At 45.8% G+C, this 18,906-nt stretch overlaps 6 protein-coding genes and 1 pseudogene across 7 annotated transcripts; 4 read left to right on the forward strand and 3 right to left on the reverse strand.

Annotated features, from left to right (window-relative positions):
* Window positions 1-844: 844 nt before the first annotated feature.
* On the forward strand, window positions 845-3,583 carry PRP24 (U6 snRNP complex subunit PRP24; the record flags this gene model as incomplete). Its single annotated transcript, XM_076682745.1, has 1 exon — window positions 845-3,583. The coding sequence occupies one exon, from the start codon at window positions 845-847 to the stop codon at window positions 3,581-3,583; it is 2,739 nt and encodes a 912-aa protein (XP_076543107.1).
* Window positions 3,584-3,632: 49 nt separating this feature from the next.
* On the reverse strand, window positions 3,633-9,155 carry ECM29 (Ecm29p; the record flags this gene model as incomplete). Its single annotated transcript, XM_076682746.1, has 2 exons — window positions 3,633-8,765; window positions 8,817-9,155. 2 exons carry the CDS (start codon window positions 9,153-9,155, stop codon window positions 3,633-3,635), a joined length of 5,472 nt encoding a protein of 1,823 aa, XP_076543108.1.
* Window positions 9,156-9,725: 570 nt separating this feature from the next.
* Window positions 9,726-11,374, forward strand: TRVA0_004S03334 (annotated as a pseudogene). Its single transcript has 4 exons — window positions 9,726-9,727; window positions 9,780-10,640; window positions 10,694-11,059; window positions 11,119-11,374. Coding segments are annotated over exons 1-4 (1,485 nt in total).
* A 54-nt stretch (window positions 11,375-11,428) lies between these two features.
* STE3 (Ste3p) lies at window positions 11,429-12,547 on the reverse strand (the record flags this gene model as incomplete). The annotated part of the gene is made up of 1 exon (XM_076682747.1): window positions 11,429-12,547. The coding sequence occupies one exon, from the start codon at window positions 12,545-12,547 to the stop codon at window positions 11,429-11,431; it is 1,119 nt and encodes a 372-aa protein (XP_076543109.1).
* A 387-nt stretch (window positions 12,548-12,934) lies between these two features.
* Window positions 12,935-13,414, forward strand: TRVA0_004S03378 (uncharacterized protein; the record flags this gene model as incomplete). The annotated part of the gene is made up of 1 exon (XM_076682748.1): window positions 12,935-13,414. One exon carries the CDS (start codon window positions 12,935-12,937, stop codon window positions 13,412-13,414), a length of 480 nt encoding a protein of 159 aa, XP_076543110.1.
* A 573-nt stretch (window positions 13,415-13,987) lies between these two features.
* On the forward strand, window positions 13,988-14,475 carry RIM1 (Rim1p; the record flags this gene model as incomplete). The annotated part of the gene is made up of 3 exons (XM_076682749.1): window positions 13,988-14,226; window positions 14,272-14,360; window positions 14,411-14,475. The coding sequence occupies 3 exons, from the start codon at window positions 13,988-13,990 to the stop codon at window positions 14,473-14,475; spliced, it is 393 nt and encodes a 130-aa protein (XP_076543111.1).
* A 987-nt stretch (window positions 14,476-15,462) lies between these two features.
* Window positions 15,463-16,643, reverse strand: TRVA0_004S03422 (uncharacterized protein; the record flags this gene model as incomplete). Its single annotated transcript, XM_076682750.1, has 2 exons — window positions 15,463-15,612; window positions 15,681-16,643. 2 exons carry the CDS (start codon window positions 16,641-16,643, stop codon window positions 15,463-15,465), a joined length of 1,113 nt encoding a protein of 370 aa, XP_076543112.1.
* Between the last annotated feature and the right edge of the window lie 2,263 nt (window positions 16,644-18,906).

The following is an 18,906-nucleotide window of genomic DNA, read 5'->3' on the forward strand; positions in this document are numbered from 1 at the left end:
CCGGAATCTGCTCGTACAATTCATCATTAATATTAGGTCGTCAATAAAAATAAAATATGATGCAATAGATTGCGACATTAGACATTTATGCGGTAACTTTTGTCGTGTGGACAGATATCAACTGTCTGATCCAATCCTCGCCGTCTGATTTGGTCTTTTTCTGCCGCTTCTCTTCCTTTGAGCTTCGCTTCCTCTTCTTGCTACTGCTCTCTAATTCGTCCGATTTGCTCTTTTTCGACTTCTTTTTACTCGATTTATCCTTCTGGGCTTTCTCCTTCTTTTCCCTCTTCTCCTCGCTCGCCCTGTCAAGCTGGAGCTTCTCTATGCTGCCTTCCAAAACACCTCCTTTAACGAACATCCGATATAACGGTGAGATGTACTCGTTTACTGGCCTCACACTCACTTTCGTCTGAGTGAAGCTCATATTCTCACCACTTCCGCTTACATCAAGGCCCTTGAGCTGGCCATCAAACACTCTTTCCCACCATGCATCATGCTCTATCTTATCGTGCCCTAGGCCTCGAGTGTCCTTCTTATGCTTAACGAGAATCGGTTTCTTTAATCCGCCTCTTTGCAGCGGCTCGCCCTTCTGCCAGCCATATGACTGTAAATATGCCTCTGAATTCATGGGCTCTATAAATGACCTTGTAAAAGGGTTGTAAAGATATTACTGTATTATGTATGGGACTTCAAAAAAAAAAAACTTGAAATAAATGTAACCCTAACCCTTTTCTCCCAACATCCTTGCGAGCGTGCGAACATCACCATCTTTTTCGCTACAACGGTTGGTTTCATCGATACGAAGTGTATTGAAGTGAAGTGTATTGATTGCAACAGCCAGGAAATGGCGATGGAGGTGGACTCGGCACCAGTGGAGGAGCTTATGAGCTCAATTGAGCTTGATCGTTTTAACATCACTCTACATGAGCAATTGGTGAAGGCATTACGCGCACAAGGTGATCCTGAGCTCCTTGATTCCGCGAGATCGAATATGATAGACGAACTTAACCCATCGTTGCAGACGTGGGAGGACTGGATTGACGATGAATTGTCGCGAGAAGACTTTGAGTTTGAACGTGCAAGGGCCGTATGTGAGAGCGCAGTTAAGATGATTCCACACCCCAGGCTTTGGTGTAGGCTTCTACACCTCATTATCGATAACAAATCTGATGATTTCCCGACTGCGCTGAACGAGATCACTTCAGGCGTGGTATCTACCAAATACTTCATGTCATTGAGCTCCTCTATCTGGAATCTGTATAGAGACTTCCTCATGACCCAGTTAGAGAAACATCCTGAGAAGAAGACCCATTTTGCCGCGCAGCTCAAGGCGGCCTACCAAGACCGTCTCAAAGTTCCTCACACGGACATCGAGCAAACGTTCAATGAGTATTCGAGTTTTATTACCCAGTATTTTAACGACAACTATGAATCGGAGATGGTGGGTATGAATTCAGTTGTGGCAGGCGCCCGTAAGCTGGTAGAAGAGCGAGAGAGCTGGGAGCAGCAGCTGGTGTCAAGTGGTCATAGCACTGAAGCGTTTGCGCAATACATTGCCTTTGAAAAGAAGAAGCTAAAGAAAAAAGACGCTTTTGTTGAGCACCACATCATTGCGCTATATGAAGAGGCATTGTTCCACCATCAGTATGTGTATCAAATATGGGACGACTATTTGCTTTATCTATTTGAACACCAGATGTCAAACAAAGCCTTACTGGATTCCGTTTCAGAGAGGGCAACTAAGACCTGTGTAGGGAGTGGTCCACTATGGGCCCATGCTATGCGCGTCACCGAACAAAATTATCGTGGCGATATGGAAGCAATGCTGAATATGTGGTCCCAAATCAGTGAAAATCCTTATCTTAACGATGCTGAAAACTCGTTTGACAATTGGGCAGCAGTGCAAACGGCATGGCTTTCATATCTGCATCGAGTCTCACAGAGCGCACAGGAGTTTAAGGACGAACTAATTTCAGCCTGCAGCAATTGTACTGAAGTCTCTCTTTCATTGCGCAGAGGATCTGATAATTCTGAAGCGAGGCAGAACCTGTTGATTTTTGTGGTTGAACTTCTAACTGCGGCGAAACAACCTCGAGAGACAGTCAGAGATATATGGAACAAGATTTCGAAGTTGTATGCAAGAGACAGCATGATGTGGCTGACGTGGTTCAAATGGGAACAGGAACACGGTGACCACTCTTCTGCAACCTCAGTTGTTGATAGTGCTAGCAAGCGCAACCTAGACTGGCCTCAATTGTTGGTAAAAGAGTATGTGGCCTACGAGCAGCTTTATGGTACTCCCTTTTCAATCAACTTAGCGATGGCTAGGGCAAGAGCTATAACAAAAAAGGCAATGGAAAAGCATGTAGCCTCACATCAAGGAGAAGCTGTTCAGCACGAAATTGTACCTACCGCACAAAACCAGGAAAATGAAATCGAAAGCGAAAAGACTTCAAAACGGAAACACCAATTAGCCTCAGTCCCCCACAAGAAGCCCAGGCCACAAGAAAGTATGGCTACTCGTAATAGAGAACACAATTCAGTCATCGTGTCTCATTTGCCGGTCGGGCTGGATGAAACTGCACTAACCAAGTTTTTTGGCGATTGCGGCCAAGTGGAAAATATCCGCGTTCTAGAATCATTTGCAATCATTGAATTTTCATCAATCGACTCTGCTCTCAGTGCTTTGACCAAAGACAAAAAAGTTCTGGGAGGAAATGAAATTGAAGTTAGTTCTGCGCAGAAGTCTCTTTTATGGGTTACCAATTTCACTCCTCAAACAGGAACTGAGGAGATCAGAATGGAATTTGAACAGTACGGACCTGTACTTGATATTCGTATGCCAAGTCTAAAAAGCGACACTAGCAGAAGATTTTGCTACGTGCAAATGTTGGAATCTTCGGCTGCTGAAGCAGCAATCAAGGACTTCTCTCAGCAAAACTACAAAGCTGCAATTGGTAATTCTGTGATAGTAAAGCTGTCCGACCCAAGCCAACGAGAAATTCGTCATGTCAGTTCAGTCGACGAGGGAAGAGAGATTGTCATTAAAAACCTCGACTTCAAGATATCAGAGGAGGAGCTTGAGCTCATCTTATCCAAGTACGGTACCGTTAGCAAAATCGTCATCCCCAAAAAGAAGGGGAAACCCAATGGCTATGCTTTTGTGACCTTTGAATCCAATGAATCTGCAGCCATTGCCCAACAAAGTCTAGACAATACCCACATTGGCACTCGAGAAGTCAAAGTAGAAATTTCCAAACCACACAGACGACTAAAGCCGCAATTGAACCAACTTGGGAACACTGAGAGGCAGCATTTTTCAGTCAGAGTTTCAAACCTCCCTCCATCTACAACTGACCAGCAGCTGCTAGAGCTGTTTAAGTCATATGGAACGGTGGTTTCAGTGGACCATGCCTCAAATTCGTCGCAAGCGGTCATTGTATATGACAACGAGGCCAGTGTCGGCAAAGCAGCGATGTCTCTCAATGGCTCGCAACTCAACGGATTTGCTATAGGAGTAAGTGGTTTCAATGATAGGCCGCAAGCAACGCGCAGATTCGTTCCAAGGGCGGCTCGAAAATAATGACATAGCTGCTGCTGTAAAATAATTAATTTAATATTTCATCCCTACTTTATTCCAAAGACCGATCAAGTTCAGCCTGCACGACTGAGGACTTCTCAGTAGCTCTCAAAGATTGTAAATCCTCTCTTATGACGATCGCTTCCTTTTCATCGGCCACAGTCAAAAAAGTTGCTCCCGCTCTAGCTGTCTGAGCTCTCACTTTCTCATGGTTGATATCACGACCACATATCTCAACAATAATTTTCCATAACCTGAGATACACATCTTTGTACTGTACTCGATCGCTGTCCTTTAAGACGTCCGCCAGTTTCGTCGTGACACCATTGAGAATACCGATCTTGGTCCGCCAGGTAATATCCTCCTGCTTCAAAGCCTCTGATAAGAATGCAAATGCCTTCGAGTATGTATCAATATCTGATCTCTTGCCAGACACGTAACGTGGTGCCAAGGATTCAAGTAGAGCACCAAGAAGCTGGACCCTTAGCTCTTCTTTCGCCACATTCTGTGACGGACTATTCATATTTGCATCCCCATCCTCGTCTTCACCTTCGTCTTCATCGCCACGATGCAAGTATGGAGCGAGAAGCTCAAACTCCAACTCATAAAGCTCTCTCTGAGGAAATGCCCCAACGTACTTACCAAACACTTGCAACACTTGCGTTTGGTAATCTTTATTGCGACGCTTCACCTCGACCTGTACTAGATGGTTTATCTTACCGAAGAGATCCTGGTCATTGAGGACAAAGTCTTTCGCTCTAATGGTGAGCGAAACCACAGCTTTGAATACTTGCTCTTTCCCTTTCCAGCTTCGACCTTGGCACGCTTCTATCAATACTTGGAATAGCTGTCGCAACGAGTCATTTTCGGTTTCAATCTGAATAGAGGATGCGGCATCTGCGACACTTTGCGCCACCGTCTGCCGAATAGACCAATGCTGATGAGATAGATGTTTACTCGCCAACTTGCAGATTTCCTTTATATGCAGACGCACTGCGCCAGCGCCACCAGTATTGTTATTCCACACGGCATCAAATACTTCTCTGACATACTCCTCGTAATCGTGTTTGGCAATGAAAATAAATGGCAAAAATGCTGCTGACATTGCTGAAAACATATCGGCAGAATGTTTTGATACAGCATCCATAGCACTCCCAGTTATTCCTCGAGTCCTATCGCTTTCGTCTTCGAAGTAAATGCCTTCTAGGCATTGTTCGTACTTTGCTACCGCTGCAGTATTGGCCATTCGACAAATGTAACCGGCAGCTAAAGCATATGATTTGGCGACAGTCTCATTGGCATTAGTCAATTGCGACTTTGCCATAGCAAGCAAATTGTCGGCATATGGCTTTGAGTCATGGAGCTTCCTGATCGTTAGCAATACAAGTACCCTACTTGCTCCAAGCTTAGACGGAAGGCCAACTGATCGCTGAATGACACGGCCTAGCCGCGGAATAAAATCATCCATAGTATCCTTGTCATTAATCAGCTCCACAAGCCGCTCTACGGCATCCATCATTGGCGAGTTTCGTAGACTGGCCATTCGCGATGAATCAATCGCATCGCTAGTGAGTCCATACTTGTCAGCATTGAGGGCCAAATAGTTCATAGCTTGCGGTTCAAGAGTGGAAAGGAGACCCAGCAATTCTTCACACAGTTGCGGAAGCCATGGCCGCAAAGTTCTTGGGCTGCTCTTTTTGCACAGTTTCAGTATTGTGTCCAGTGCAATCGACTGCACTTCTTCAACGTCTGATTGAAGGCCATTGTTGCCCAACAAGAACGGTACCAGCTCTTCCATAAGTGCTGAAGCTCTCTTCTCAGATGCTCCTGATTCAACATCAACTTGACGAAGCAGAGAATTGATGAGTGATCTAGTGAGCTTAATTCCACTAGCCCGGACACTCTCCTTGATGTCATCCACAATGCGGAACGCCATTCGCCAAATATCCTGAAGATTATCAGCGTATTTTTCCATTGGACAACCTTGAAGGAGGTCAGTTAAAGCCGCCGTACTCGCTTGTCTGACCCTATACTCGCGGCTAGTCATATTGGAAAGGAGGTCCTCCAAAATAACATCAAAAAACTTATTCATCGTAGCTGACTTGTTTGGTACCAACACATTCCAAATGTCTTTCATAGATTCTCGAACCGAGGAATCTGGATCAAACTGGTATCTGAACAACTTCGGAATGAGTGATCTGGTCATTTTCTCATTTTGCTCAAAGACCTCGATGAGGTTAGCCTTGGAAAGAACGCTACTGAGCCCAAATGCAGCCCCACGCCGCGAGGACCACAACGAGGAGTGAGATGCCAATGACATGAACTTGTAGACCAAACCAGGATCGCCAACTTCATTCGCCAAGTTCAAAACATCTCGATAGGTCGATACGGACTTGCCCTCTCCTATTCCTAGGGCACCGGGTTCGAATAACTCAGTATCATCAGACACTGATCCAGCATTCACTTTGACCGTTGACTCACCAGCAACAGAAGTCACAAGGCCCTTTACCAAATCTTGCTTGAGGTCCTCATCACCAAGCTCATATATCATTCCGAGTCCCAGCGATGCAGTCTCTTGAATAATACCATCATTAGTACTTGCAGAGCCGGGAGTTGACAACAGTCGCATGAAGGCCTTGTGAATAGCTTTCAGCCCACTTTTAACCTCAGAAGCCTGTCCACAGTATTTGACAATTGAAAGGAGCCACATACAAGCAAATTTTCTGAGGGATGGCTTAGTTGCGGTGCTGTGGACAAGTGCATTATTGAGTGCATTCGATAATTCGTCTCCCCTATCTGATGGAAGAGCGATATGCTGTACATCGAGATATCGGTCAGATACAGTCGATTTCCAGCCATATGCGGCTATCGTCAAAGCCTCGCCGCTGGCAAACATGAACTCAATATGCTTGCTATCAGAAATCTCCATGATTTGGTCGATATACCACTTTCTGTTGCCTGTGTCGCTTTGGGTCAAGGAGCCAAGGGCCAAAATTGCCTTTTCATTATTGAACTTCTTGCTGAGATTGATCAACCGTGTCTTAGCAGCCCCTACATCTGAGAGGTACCGCTGCAGCACACCAAATATAGCCAGTTGTGTCAAAGAATTGATGGCACATTCAAGCAAAAACGAGCCTGCACTTATTGCTTCATCAGCAACGATAGTCAAGATCTTATTGACGACCCTGCCAGTTAGGGCATTATCAAGACTAGAAAGTCGAGATCTCAACTGGAGACGAGAAACCACAAAACCAAGGGCTAGGAGTTCGCCTTGCACCGACTCGGTAGTTAGTCTGCTGTTTTCAATCTTATCAATGAAGTTGGTGAGAAGAATAGAAATCTTCTCTATAGAGATGCCGTCTGTGGTAGACAAAATGCCTAGAGCTTCAGCAACAAGATACTGGAAGTTCAGCTGGCTATTCCGTTCTAGTAATGAAATCAGCTCATCAACAACGTGTGTGTTGGAGGCATATCGCTCGATCGTTTCCTTCGGAAGCTGGGAAATGATCCGTAGCCAAACTGCGCAAATACCCACGGAATGTTCAATAGATGCACTGGACTTCTCAATGGTTCCTAAGCCCTGGAAAGCGTATTGCAAGAAGTCTTCTATAAGATTAGAAGAACATTCGAGCAAGTACCTCCTAAAGGCTTTTCTGGCTTCGCTGTCCATGCTAATTGCTGTCGTGATACGTGACTCCCACTGGTCGTCAACGACTAGCAATGATCTAACGTTATACTTTACGGCTGCCTCCATGATGAGAATCTCTTCAAGGAATTGGATCGTATGGCTGAAAACAGAGGGATCGTAAATGCTGAGCGAAGTACCCAAATGCTTCGCTTTCATTTGGAGTTCAAATGATTTGATGCACTCGATCATTGAGTTAAAACTCGGCAGAGGCGACTCCTTCTCTATACCTCGAATCTGATCAGTGCCGTATTGAGAATTTACCAGTCGATACCAGTGAGGGTTCAGTCCTCGCTTAGCTTCCTCTATGATATCGGATTGGTTACCGTGGTAGAGACCAATCAAGCAAAGCATGCGAGCAGTTGGATCATTAAATGGGGCAACCCTTACTGCGTAGCGAATGGCTAAGAACTTGGCATTCTTTGACTGGTCAGGTTCAATCAAGTAGAACATCAACAACTGTTTTAGCTCTTCCTTCTGAGCCGCCGACATGTTCGGAACGACCTGAAGGATATCTGAAAGTGCATCCTGGACAGATGGCTTGATATCTGCCGAGTCCTGCTCCAGTGCGCTAAACAACAGCTTGATATAATATAATGTAGCCTCGCTCTGGGTGTCCCCTTTACTGGCAAGCTGGCGTATAATCGTGCCCATCAACTCGTAGGCCTTTGACCTTAGCGCTTTGGACTTTGCATCTGGCGACATGAGAGTTGGCCACCCAGAACCTTTGATCCAATTCTCCGTTCTCTGCAGCAGCTCTTTGATATAGTCATCGGGGATATTAGTAGAGTTCTTGAGCACTTCACGGACGAGCTGAATGGTCGATGACATGCAGCTGGCGTCGTTGGAAAACCGCGAAAACCCAAGATCGATAAACAAAACAGGACTCGTGTCTGAACCACCAGACGTGGCCAAGTTGCTAGTAGAGACAATGCGCAAGATTTTGGCCAGTGAGGCCGAATTAACCGTGAATCGGCTTGCCAAGCGGTAGAGCTCGGCTACCGCTGACGGAGATTCAAGGTCAATTTTTAGCTTGAGAAAGATATTGGAAGATTTATCCTTGATGTTTGTGTTTGTATCGTTGCTGGCTAGGAGCAGCGGAAAGTACATATTTTGCTCCGAAAAGGCGCCAGAGAGCAGCATTTTGAGCGCAGCATTCTTTGCTTCGCTAATAGTAGCGCCACTAGGCTTGGTCTGTCCCTCAATTCCAAGAATTTTATCGATTTTGTGGACATCGCTAGACTCGGAGGCTCGGACTACGGGCAAATTATAGTCAATTGCAAAGATATCTGTGAACTTTCTCGAGATAAACTCCTCAGTGTCAGGGTTCATGTCGAATCCAAAGAATTGCGGCAGCTCATCGGCTGAGGTAGTTCCTCTCTCCGGCGGGACCCAGACCTTAAGCAAATCGAGGAATATGCCGAACAACGTTGCCGTATTATGGATACTCTCGAAAGAACTAGAAAGAGCTTGGACAATTAAGGGAAGGAGACGTGATTTCTAAAATGAGTTAGCAATTGATTGGACATGGGTCGGCTAGATACAACTTACATCTCCTTTCAATGCTGGTAATCCTTTCTTTACGTAGATCAGATCAAAGGACTGCAGAGTTGATTTATACGGCCCAGTGATCTTAGGGTCGCCGTACTGAGCAAGAAGAGCATCAATTGGCAATTCCATGCTATTTGACCGAAGTCGTTGATTGATATGCTCGCATACTTCTACAACTTTGTCGCGAACCGGCTTGTGGGGGGAGTTCAGCTTCAAAAGTAGCGGAGGTAGGAACACTTTGATAAGCGCAGCAAACTTATCTTCATCTTTCGTCAACAAGAGTTTGAGCTCGACCTTGTTGACCAATGAAAGCTCAGTGGCCTCTGGGGTTGAACTCATTGTTGTTGGAGATGTTACAGGACTAGAAATTCAACTTCATGCACCGACGGCATGAGACGCCACCGCCACGGCGTCGGAGGGTTGTGTCACGATGATGTGTTCGCACGGCTAACACACATACCCACACCGCTCATCAGATAACAGTTTATTACCAAAATGAACAATAAAAGGGTCGGCAGTGCATGACGGGATTATCACTTCAGCGATTCAATTGGATTATTTAATATATTCAATTGACGAGCTCCCGATTCAGCAGGCATTGAGGCATAAGTATTTGTGTTAAGCCTTTGTCTTGGACTATATTATGGACCAATTGTCTTTCTTATACGCTTCTTTCCTTTAACAACACAAGTACCCTGGTATATATCTGGATTGTGAGAACGGAATATAAGATTCGAGTTATTCGGGTGCGCCGCAATTTATGCGGCGGTTGTTGTTGTTGTTGTTGTTGTTGTTGTTGTTGGGTAATTCTCAGTCCGCCGCATATCACTAGCAATTTTTGGTTACAAAGTCAGAACTTCGCCGACTTGACAATCACAAACCACTCAGGATGACTGACTCTGAGATAAAAGGTAACCCCAGCTCGTCTCCAACTAATTCGGAACAAGTTAATAACAGCATTAGTGAGGGCAGCCCGAGTGGAGGCACGAAGGACTTGGCGTCGCGTATAGATGGGGGTGGGCGAGGCTCGCACCGCAACCGCTCTCGAGAGAGCCGGTACCGTGAAGGATCCTCGGGAGACCGGTACCGTGGAAGTTCTCGAGATGACCGTCGCCGAAGCAGATCCCGGGAGGATCGATACCGTGACCGTTCTAGGGAGAGCCGGTACCATGACCGATCCGGAGAGGACCCATCCAAGCGCTCACGCCGCGAGCGACGTAGCGATCGAGATCGCTATGACTACGACCGGTCGCGAAGCCACAGATCCCACCGAGATGACAAGGACGAGGACAGGAGAAGAGGTAGGTACAGTCCGCGGCGCGACGATCGAAACAGGCGGGAGCGTTCCCCTAGGGTATCTCGTGAAGATCGTACAGCTGATAGAGATAGGAGAACCGTGTTTGTGCAGCAGCTCGCTGCCAGATTGCGGACGCGCGACCTGATTAGCTTTTTTGAGAAGGCCGGGCCAGTCAAGGATGCTTCTATTGTCAAGGACCGTTTGACGAACCGGTCCAAGGGCGTTGCCTATGTTGAATTCAAGTATGCCGAAACGGTTCCCAAAGCGGTCGCGATGACTGGCGAGAGGCTTCTGGGGATCCCGGTGATAGTTAACCTTACCGAAGCCGAGAAGAATAGACAGGCATTGGCTGCGCAGAAATTGGAAATTGCAGATGTTACCACGACTTGCACTATTGCAGTAGGTAATGTACCTTATAATGCAAAGGAGGCTGAAATGGGTGATTTATTCAAGGAATTTGGTGAAATCCAAAAAGTGGTTTTTGAGCAGAACCTCGAGGGCAGGTTTAGTGGAACAGTTGTTATTCGGTAAGTGAACTCTTTTTATTTGATGCCTGATGATAGCTAACAGATTACGACAGGTTTGATTCGAATACAGCTGCCAGAGCTGCGGTTGATAAGATGCACAAGAGTGACATGCGTGGCAGATATTTGCGAGTCACTCTTAGAAGAGAAGTTGTTGAGCCTGAAAGTCAAGTTGAGGAGTCTGAAATTAACAATGGGGACCGAACAGTCGAGAAAGATGCGTCAGAACAAAATGAAGAACAAAATGAAGATGATAAGCATAACAATGGCTACTCTAGGCACGAACTAATGAAGAAGCTGATGCGAGAAGAGGACAGCAGCGACAAGACGGACGAGATCGATTCTGCGACCCGAGCTGGGCATCTTCCACAACGTCAGTCCACGCGATGCATGTTGCTAACAAATATGTTTGACCCGGAAGAGTAAGTAATGGATTGCATTGAGTGTTTGAGAATTGGTTGCTGACATACTTGATTTATAGGGAAAGTGGTGACGATTGGATTCAGGAACTGGAGGAGGACGTAAAGGCGGAATGCGAAGAAAAGTATGGACCAGTGGATCATATTTCAGTGGATCGAAATTCAAAGGGAGTAGTATATGTGAAATTTAGGAACCTTGAGGATGCGCAGAAGGCCATTGACGGTTTAGACGGACGATTCTTCGACAAGAAGAGAGTCAGTGCTAAACCAATGGTTGAAATGGCCTATACCTTGAAATTCCCAAAGTCGAATACATAGGCCTTTCCTTGCTGCTTCGTTATATAGTGCCAAAAAAATACCATTCCAATGTATTCAATCCTCGCTGCTGTTAATACGATCTGATTTCTTGGACTGTTCTACCTTGATGTCCATTGTGAACTCGCTGAGAGAACCTGGACTCCTCGGAAGGAGAGATGATGGGAGAATTGGTGAAGACATGCTGTATAAGCTTGGCTCTTTTTTCTTGGACTGCAAGCCACAGAAGATTCTGAGACGACCAAAGCACTTCTTGTATATCCCTATCATCTCCTTACCCGTGCCAAAGCAAAGAAATTGGATGACAGCAAAAGATATGTATATCCATTGGTCAGCCACGGGTTGCATACCCAGATACCTTGGGATGTCATTGTACTGGCTGTGTGCGGCGTCCCATGAAAATGGATATAGCTGGGCTGCTACATTCTGAGTGAAGAAGTAGATAGTGAGAGGAAGCATGACGAGGGCAATGATTGAAACATAGACCAATAGCCGTACAAACTTCGAGGCAGACATTCCAGAGTTGGTTGTGTGAAGGAGGTCCTTAAAATCTGCCCGGCGTTGGAAGTACCTGAAGAGGGCTAGGCCTGCATAGACGACAGACACCACTGAGAGAATCACTGGCCACATCGCGTAAAGCACAATTGTCACCCAGGTGGGCGCTAGGATGATTACAGGCCCCTGATATTGCACCAGGCCGTACCTGTAGCGAGTGACAACTACGATGAGGGCCATTAAGAGGAGAGGAATTGCAAGGCAGATAATAAGGTCTATCATGCGGTTCGAGAAAGAGTTGAGATGCAATAGGGGAGCCTTGCGTGACATGAGCCGGGAAAGATTTCGCGAGTTGGCAATGGTAGCACAAATGACTCCTGTGTGAGCAGTAGCCAGAATGCGTATGACAACGTCGCCATATATCTCGCCGTTCCACCAGCCATACAAGTCCGGCGAAGACCACACAAACCCTACAATGAACGTATTGAGGTTCAGCAGGGCAAACCAAACGACGAGGCACACTGTGGCAACATTCTTCTGCTTGGAATGCCAGAAGAGTACCGGCAATTGAAGGACTACCGCGAGGAAGGAGAATACTTGTGCAGCGACAGTGACCGAATGTGCCATTGCGTACGATGAATAAATAAAAGTGATTGATAATATTTGAATTACTACTCGCATTATATATTATCTTTCCCAGAAATTATGGCTGATACGGCATCTTTCCTGATTAGGATGCCAACGGGCACGGTTGAGGACTCGTGAAGCGCATGAAGTTGGAGGGTTCATCTGCAAAATTTCCTATTTAAGCGGTCTTCGAACACCCCCCCAGCCGTGCCCTCAGGAGTCTGCACTCCTCAATTACATCTACTAGTACACCTGCTACCTAGACACTGAATCATCGGTAAGAGCGTCGTCGCTGGAAATTGTATAACGTGCTCGCTTAGAATTAGATGTATTGCGGCAGAGTTTGGCGGTCTTCACATGATAAGGTTGGAGCTAAAAACATGAGCCGCATTTATTGCGGCTCCATTCTCCCCTGAATTCTGTAAACACCCAAGTACCATAATGACCATAGTCAATAGTCGGGAGTATCTTTTTATTCCAGTTCAGGATCTCTCATACTTTTTCCACGTGTACTTAGCCCTACTCGATAGCACTACCTATAGCGTCGTGCCAACGCCAGTCAAGCTCTCCAATTTTGCAGCGTTCAAATCTGCTTACGCGCCAATCCATAGTCTCATCCCCGATGCACAGACCTATGTGTGGGGCCAGACTATTTCCATCACGTCGGAATCACTCGAAAAAATCGACGCACACCTTGAAGAGGGGCGCACTTTTTCCAGACTACCAATTCATCTCCCCATCAACAACCTCATAATGGCGGGCAATGCGTACTTCTGGAATGGAAATAGTGTCATTGGCGAATATGAGTATTCCCCAACCAAACCCCCTCAGCCGCTCGTTCCCCAGGTTGAAAAGGTCTACGATAACGAGCGCCCACTCAGCACCAGTCCCATATCAGACCAAGATGAGCTGTCCGTTTAGACGTTAATTCAAATAAATAAAAATAAATCTTGGCGGTAACATTTTCACCGCCAGCCTGTTCAAAGTTGACGAATTGTAACCCTTTGATGATTATAACTGATCTAAATTCTCTATCTGGTAGTGTGGTAGTGGGTTTGGCGGCGAGGACCCAGAGTGTCTTACTTTGTATAACGAATCAGCAAAAGTTACTATGGGAGGGAATTACCGAATTTCGGTATACCGGTATATACTTTTTCCGGAATTTTATTTCAGGGCACGAATATTTTTTGTTATACGCAGGATTTTGTTATTTCGAGGTTCTACTGTAACTGTTAGTGAAAATAAGCTATAGGTAACACTAACGTTGAAGAAGTGAAAACCCCTTAATTAATTATGTTCAACATTAACGTTATGAGATGTGTACTCATCTCACAGGGAAACGGGGGTAATTCTCATAACTACGTCGCGTCGCGATTCCTCCCAAATGAAAATGGAGTACAGTAGTCGCCACACTCCACCACCGAACGACCGGGGATATAAGTTATTAGACCAAGTGCGCCTAATCGTTAAGAACAGAAGATGTTCAGACAGCCGATGCGAAACCTATTGAACGTGCGAGCGTTTTCTACCTCTTCCGCTCGATCTAATCTGGCTCGTTTCACGGCCATTGGTCGAATTGGAACCGATTTGGAGGAGCAGACTGCTAATTCGGGCCGAAAGTTCCTGCGATACGCGTTGGCCGTCAATGGCCCGAAGAATTCTACTTCATGGTACAATATCTTTGTTTTCGATGAAAATCCAATTAACTTTATGACTGAAAACGTTAAGAAAGGGTAGGTTTGCTTCTCCACGTTATTTGATGATTAACTAACCGTTAGTGCGCTTGTATACGTTGAGGCCGACATGTCACTGAGCACGCGAGAAGAAGAAGAGGGTGCAAAACGGGTTAACCTAAACCTCGTCCAGCGTAAGTCCCCAATCTTGCAATTGGTAGATAAACGGGCTAACAAGATCTAGGAGATATTCGATTCGTCGGGGGTCGACGGAAGCCTGCTGAAGGCGAGGAGACACATGAACACTAAGTCGAACTAGTTAAGTCGTTCTAAATAGCTGCTCAGTTAGGGAATCCTGTACTAATGATTATTTCCTATTTGTGGTGTTAGTATCAATTTGATTTATTACAGACATGCACACACCTCGCACATTCACCTACATACGTCATGTTGAAGTCATGCCAATATGGAAAGGTTTCCTCCAAGCAATCGTTTTCCTATTTTTGGAATCTACCTGGCGAGCTCTGTAAGCATCTCCGTATACAAGCTCCGGAGCAGTAAAACGTACGGCCGGCCATTATGTGACGTCATTTAAACATCAATGGCATATAGCCGCACCGGCGTACACCCCTGTGGGGTAATGAAGTAAGGATGGATTGAATTTGTTGAGGAGAGAAGGGTCTGGTATACTCTGAACAGATGGGCAATCAACATACCAGCCGTATTTTTGATTTTTATTCGTACGACCGAATGGTACGTTACCGTATAAGACAGTAGAATTCTGCAGTTGGTTAGTCACTCTAAAAAATAGTAGGAACCAATCCGGCATTTCCATGTATACTTCGTACAGTATTAAATTCAATATACCGTTGATCTGATCCTCTCTCTTGCTCATTCCGGTGAGCTCGTCCGAACCGGTTACCTCTCTCTATATCCCTCTGGTTCTGGCTGCCGCGCGGTGTGTGTCAATCTTGCGGTCCAGACGGGAAGGTACACAAAAAGTGATACATGTCTCAGCCTACGGGATATGCGGCTCACCAGGCGACAGGCCAGCCACTCAACATGCCAGCACCTTGAATGTTTCGTCTAGAAAAAAAAACGTAAGGGCGCTTTTAAAACAAGACATCTTTCTCTCTGCGCTGCCGAGTTTGGGGGTTCCGCTTAGCCAAGGCAAAACAGACCACCTGCCAAGTGGACAATGTCAGTGGGTGTTGGTCAATCATTCGTTGAGATAGCAGTCATTAAAATTACACTCTAGAGTTGGGTCGTAATATACATGGTCGTCAGAATTGATCATTATTGGCTCTCATCAAGCATGCCGTAGCCCTTGGCTCGTCTGACGATAACCTTCCAACGGTACCTCACTGTTTGGGCATCTCGCTTGTTGAGGATCCTGGCGTATTCATTATAGTCCTGTCTTGGCAGAGTTCGTAGCACAAGGTCGACCTAAAATTTGGCTCGGTTAGTTCATGCGATTGACAACATGTAGAGGGCAGGGATGTGAATTGGCTTACCAATTTGGCGTCATCTTCAAGCGTCCACGTCGAATTGGGTGCTTTTATCCGCTTGCTTTTGCCTTTTCTATTCTCGTACTGTGCGCCGATGGACGATTCAGATGGATAGTCAGTAGTGGTAGTATTACGGGGTTGAAATGCTGAACTGATTAGTGAACTGGTCGCCGGAGAAGTTGGTGCGCTAATCGGAAGCATTCGACCAGCGTTGTAGTAGTACTCCGGGTAGTGCATGATTGGTGAGGGGTGTTGCTGTTGTGTAGCAATAGCTTTTTCTGCCGCGGGTGGTGGCGGAGGATGTGCCGGAAATGATATAGATTGTGCTAATGATTGCTGAGGCACGGGCAACTGCTGATGCGTGTGGTACGGGTGAAAGGGCGAATATTGGAAGTATTGTGGTAGGTGGGAAACTGATTGATATGTTTGAAGTGGCGGTGGCAGAGAGGGAGCAGCTGTGAGAGCAGAAGAAGGAGGAGGTGGCGGCGGGGGAGGTGGTGGACGTGGTAGTGGAGGTGTTGGCTGAGTCGTAGGTGCTTGGAAAGACTGCGCCAACGGCGCTAATTGCGGCGGCAGCTGCTGTCGATGTAATTGTTCTAATGTCGATAGGGATGCCATTTCTTTTGGGGTTGTGGCCGATGCCGACCTTGCCCTTTTGGTAGGAGAGACTATCGAAGTGGTAGCTTCCTTGAATCGTGGACTTACTTGGGCCGATTTCTCCTGTGTGTGGCTCAATTGCATCTTAGATAGCGAACAGGCAGGCTGATGGGCCATTTCGGCATTCTCCTTTTCCTCTTTCATCATGTCGGGCTGGTCTTGCTTTACTTCCTTCTCCCCCAGGGAATTACTAGACTCGTCCGAGTTGGGCGTTTTGCCGCTTGATTTGGTATCATCCCCCTGATCTTCATCGCCAACATTGCTGTCAGCACTATTGCGTCCAGTTGAATTGAGAATCTGGTCGATATTCATTAATCATGTAGGTAGTTGGATCTATGGAAGACTTTTTAATTTTTTTCCTCCCTCAAAATACTCGTTCGTAACGGCGAATTGGACTTGCTGGTATTAAGAAAAAAATAAATGACAAGGTATCTACATGGGGTTTAATAGCGAATAAAAATTCGGGAATAATTATGACTGGTGTAAGTCGATTGTGTAAGAAGGGGAGCACCCCAAGAGAGTGAAATAATAAGTGGTAGAATTCAAAAAATATTTCCAGATGAAGTTGAACAGAAGTATGAGTGTAACTCAGGAAAAGAAAAATAAAGTACTGTAGCAGTGATGGCCAAAATATAACAAACCGGTGGTAATCGTATCGGTTAAAAGAACCTATAGAATGAAAAAGTAAAGTCCGAAAATGTGGAAAGAAGGTACAATATAAATCTCTAAAATTAAAAAAGAAATGGTACCGGTATATCAACTGGACAGCAACAAAAAATAAATACAGCGATACAATAAAAGCCTCTGTAACAGAGATTTTGGTCATATAGGCCCAAATATTTTCCCTGGATACTGTGTACAGCCTCGCCTTTGCTGTTAAACTTTCAATTACAATACTAACTGGTAGTGGGTACATTACGGATGGCAAATTCCTTCATGTTAAATTTCAAAGATACTTGAGAAACGAAACGACTGGTTACTACCCCTTTCTTGCCCTCCCGGAATAGATGAGAAAGGTCAAGCGAAAAGTAACCGCTCACGGGTGGAAAGCTTATATACGTGAATTGTAACAAGAAGTTCGCTACACTCCATACAAAATAAACCTGCATTCTACCTAAGCGCGCTCTTCTGCTAGACGTGTCGCCCGTCTCATATATATACAAGTCTAGATGGATAATAAGTAGTTAAGGACCGATAAAACATCGCAACAAATATGATTTTTAATTGAACCCCTCAGCAATACTTGCTGAATTCTTCTTTCTCCCTTCCCCCCCTCCCTCTGGAATAAAATCTGAGTACGGCAAGTGGTATACGTAACCATCACATACGCCGGGGAGGGGGAGGAAAACGAACGGTGGTGGAACTCCCATGTAAAACACCATAGTAACGAGCATGGCCGGCCATTCACAGTTGACAGATTTTTTTTTTCTAAATCATTGCGCCTAATTCAAGCGACAATACGGCAGCAGCAAGCTGCGGCATAGGAGCCACACACATTTTCCTGCTGCGTAATGTAGTGGTACGCAGAAGGAAATTTATCTATGAGGTGTGCAGAGGGTACTGTTTCGACTTGCATGCTCAATGGCATCCGCAAACCCCATTGTTATCTCGTCTGCCGATTCCCATAGAGTTCAATTGAGATGCCCTCTGCCGCCATGAAAAGGAAAAAAAATAACTCTAAATCTGAAACCCCCCTGGAATAGACATGTCTCTAGTAGCGCAGAAGTGTTGAAGAAGCCCGGCAAAAAAAAGACAATAAGAAAAGAAAAAGGAATCAAACGGTTTTAACGGGCTATTAGGTATGCACAGCTTCCATCCCACAGTAGAAGAAAACTACCTGCGAAATGGTGTAATTCTGCACCATTGAAGTCCCGCTATACAATGCTTGAGTGCTATTCTTTTCAACAGCAGACCAGAAAAAAAAAATCCACCTGCCACGCAACAGGACTGCGCATGCTGAGCGGCGTCCAAAATTGGGGGAGGGCATTGACTGGAGAAGCATCCAATTACATACAGTACACACAGGAGGTGTGCGCTAGCCCACATACCGTCAACTCCTTGCGCCAGGCACATATACACTCTCTTTAAACTGGTGCCTGGCCAAGAGACCCTGAGATGGCGGAATCTTAGACAGCTCCCGAAATGTTGCTGAATTACTCGTGCCAAAGAAAAAGAGGATTAAGACCTGCTGCTAAGAAGGCCATTCCAAAACCGGCGACTACCGTCTCGATACACACAACAGATTCTTCTCCTGCAGTTACCCGAGGGTGTTTTAAAGATATTAATGCGCGCAATTCCCCTACACACCGGAGTTGTTTGCCTGTCTTCATAATTAAACGGTCGGGGCGATGAGGCATTCTATCAAATGCGTGGACAGGCGTCATGCGTGGGATGAAACGGGCCGATCGCCAATAGCTTCATGCATGGAAATGTAAGTCGCGCTCTCATCGCCGCTACATATCTTCACGTCGTTATAAGGCTAGCTCGGTTCATGTTTGTGCTGGGCGACAAATGGCTGTTTTCGACCATTTTGGGCCCACTTGTCGTGGAGTAGAATAATTTTGGGCGCGTGTAG

This window comes from Trichomonascus vanleenenianus (assembly GCF_965637985.1).
Source record: "Trichomonascus vanleenenianus strain CLIB 3782 genome assembly, contig: TRVA0_004S, whole genome shotgun sequence".
Classification (NCBI taxonomy): Eukaryota; Fungi; Ascomycota; class Dipodascomycetes; order Dipodascales; family Trichomonascaceae; genus Blastobotrys; species Blastobotrys vanleenenianus.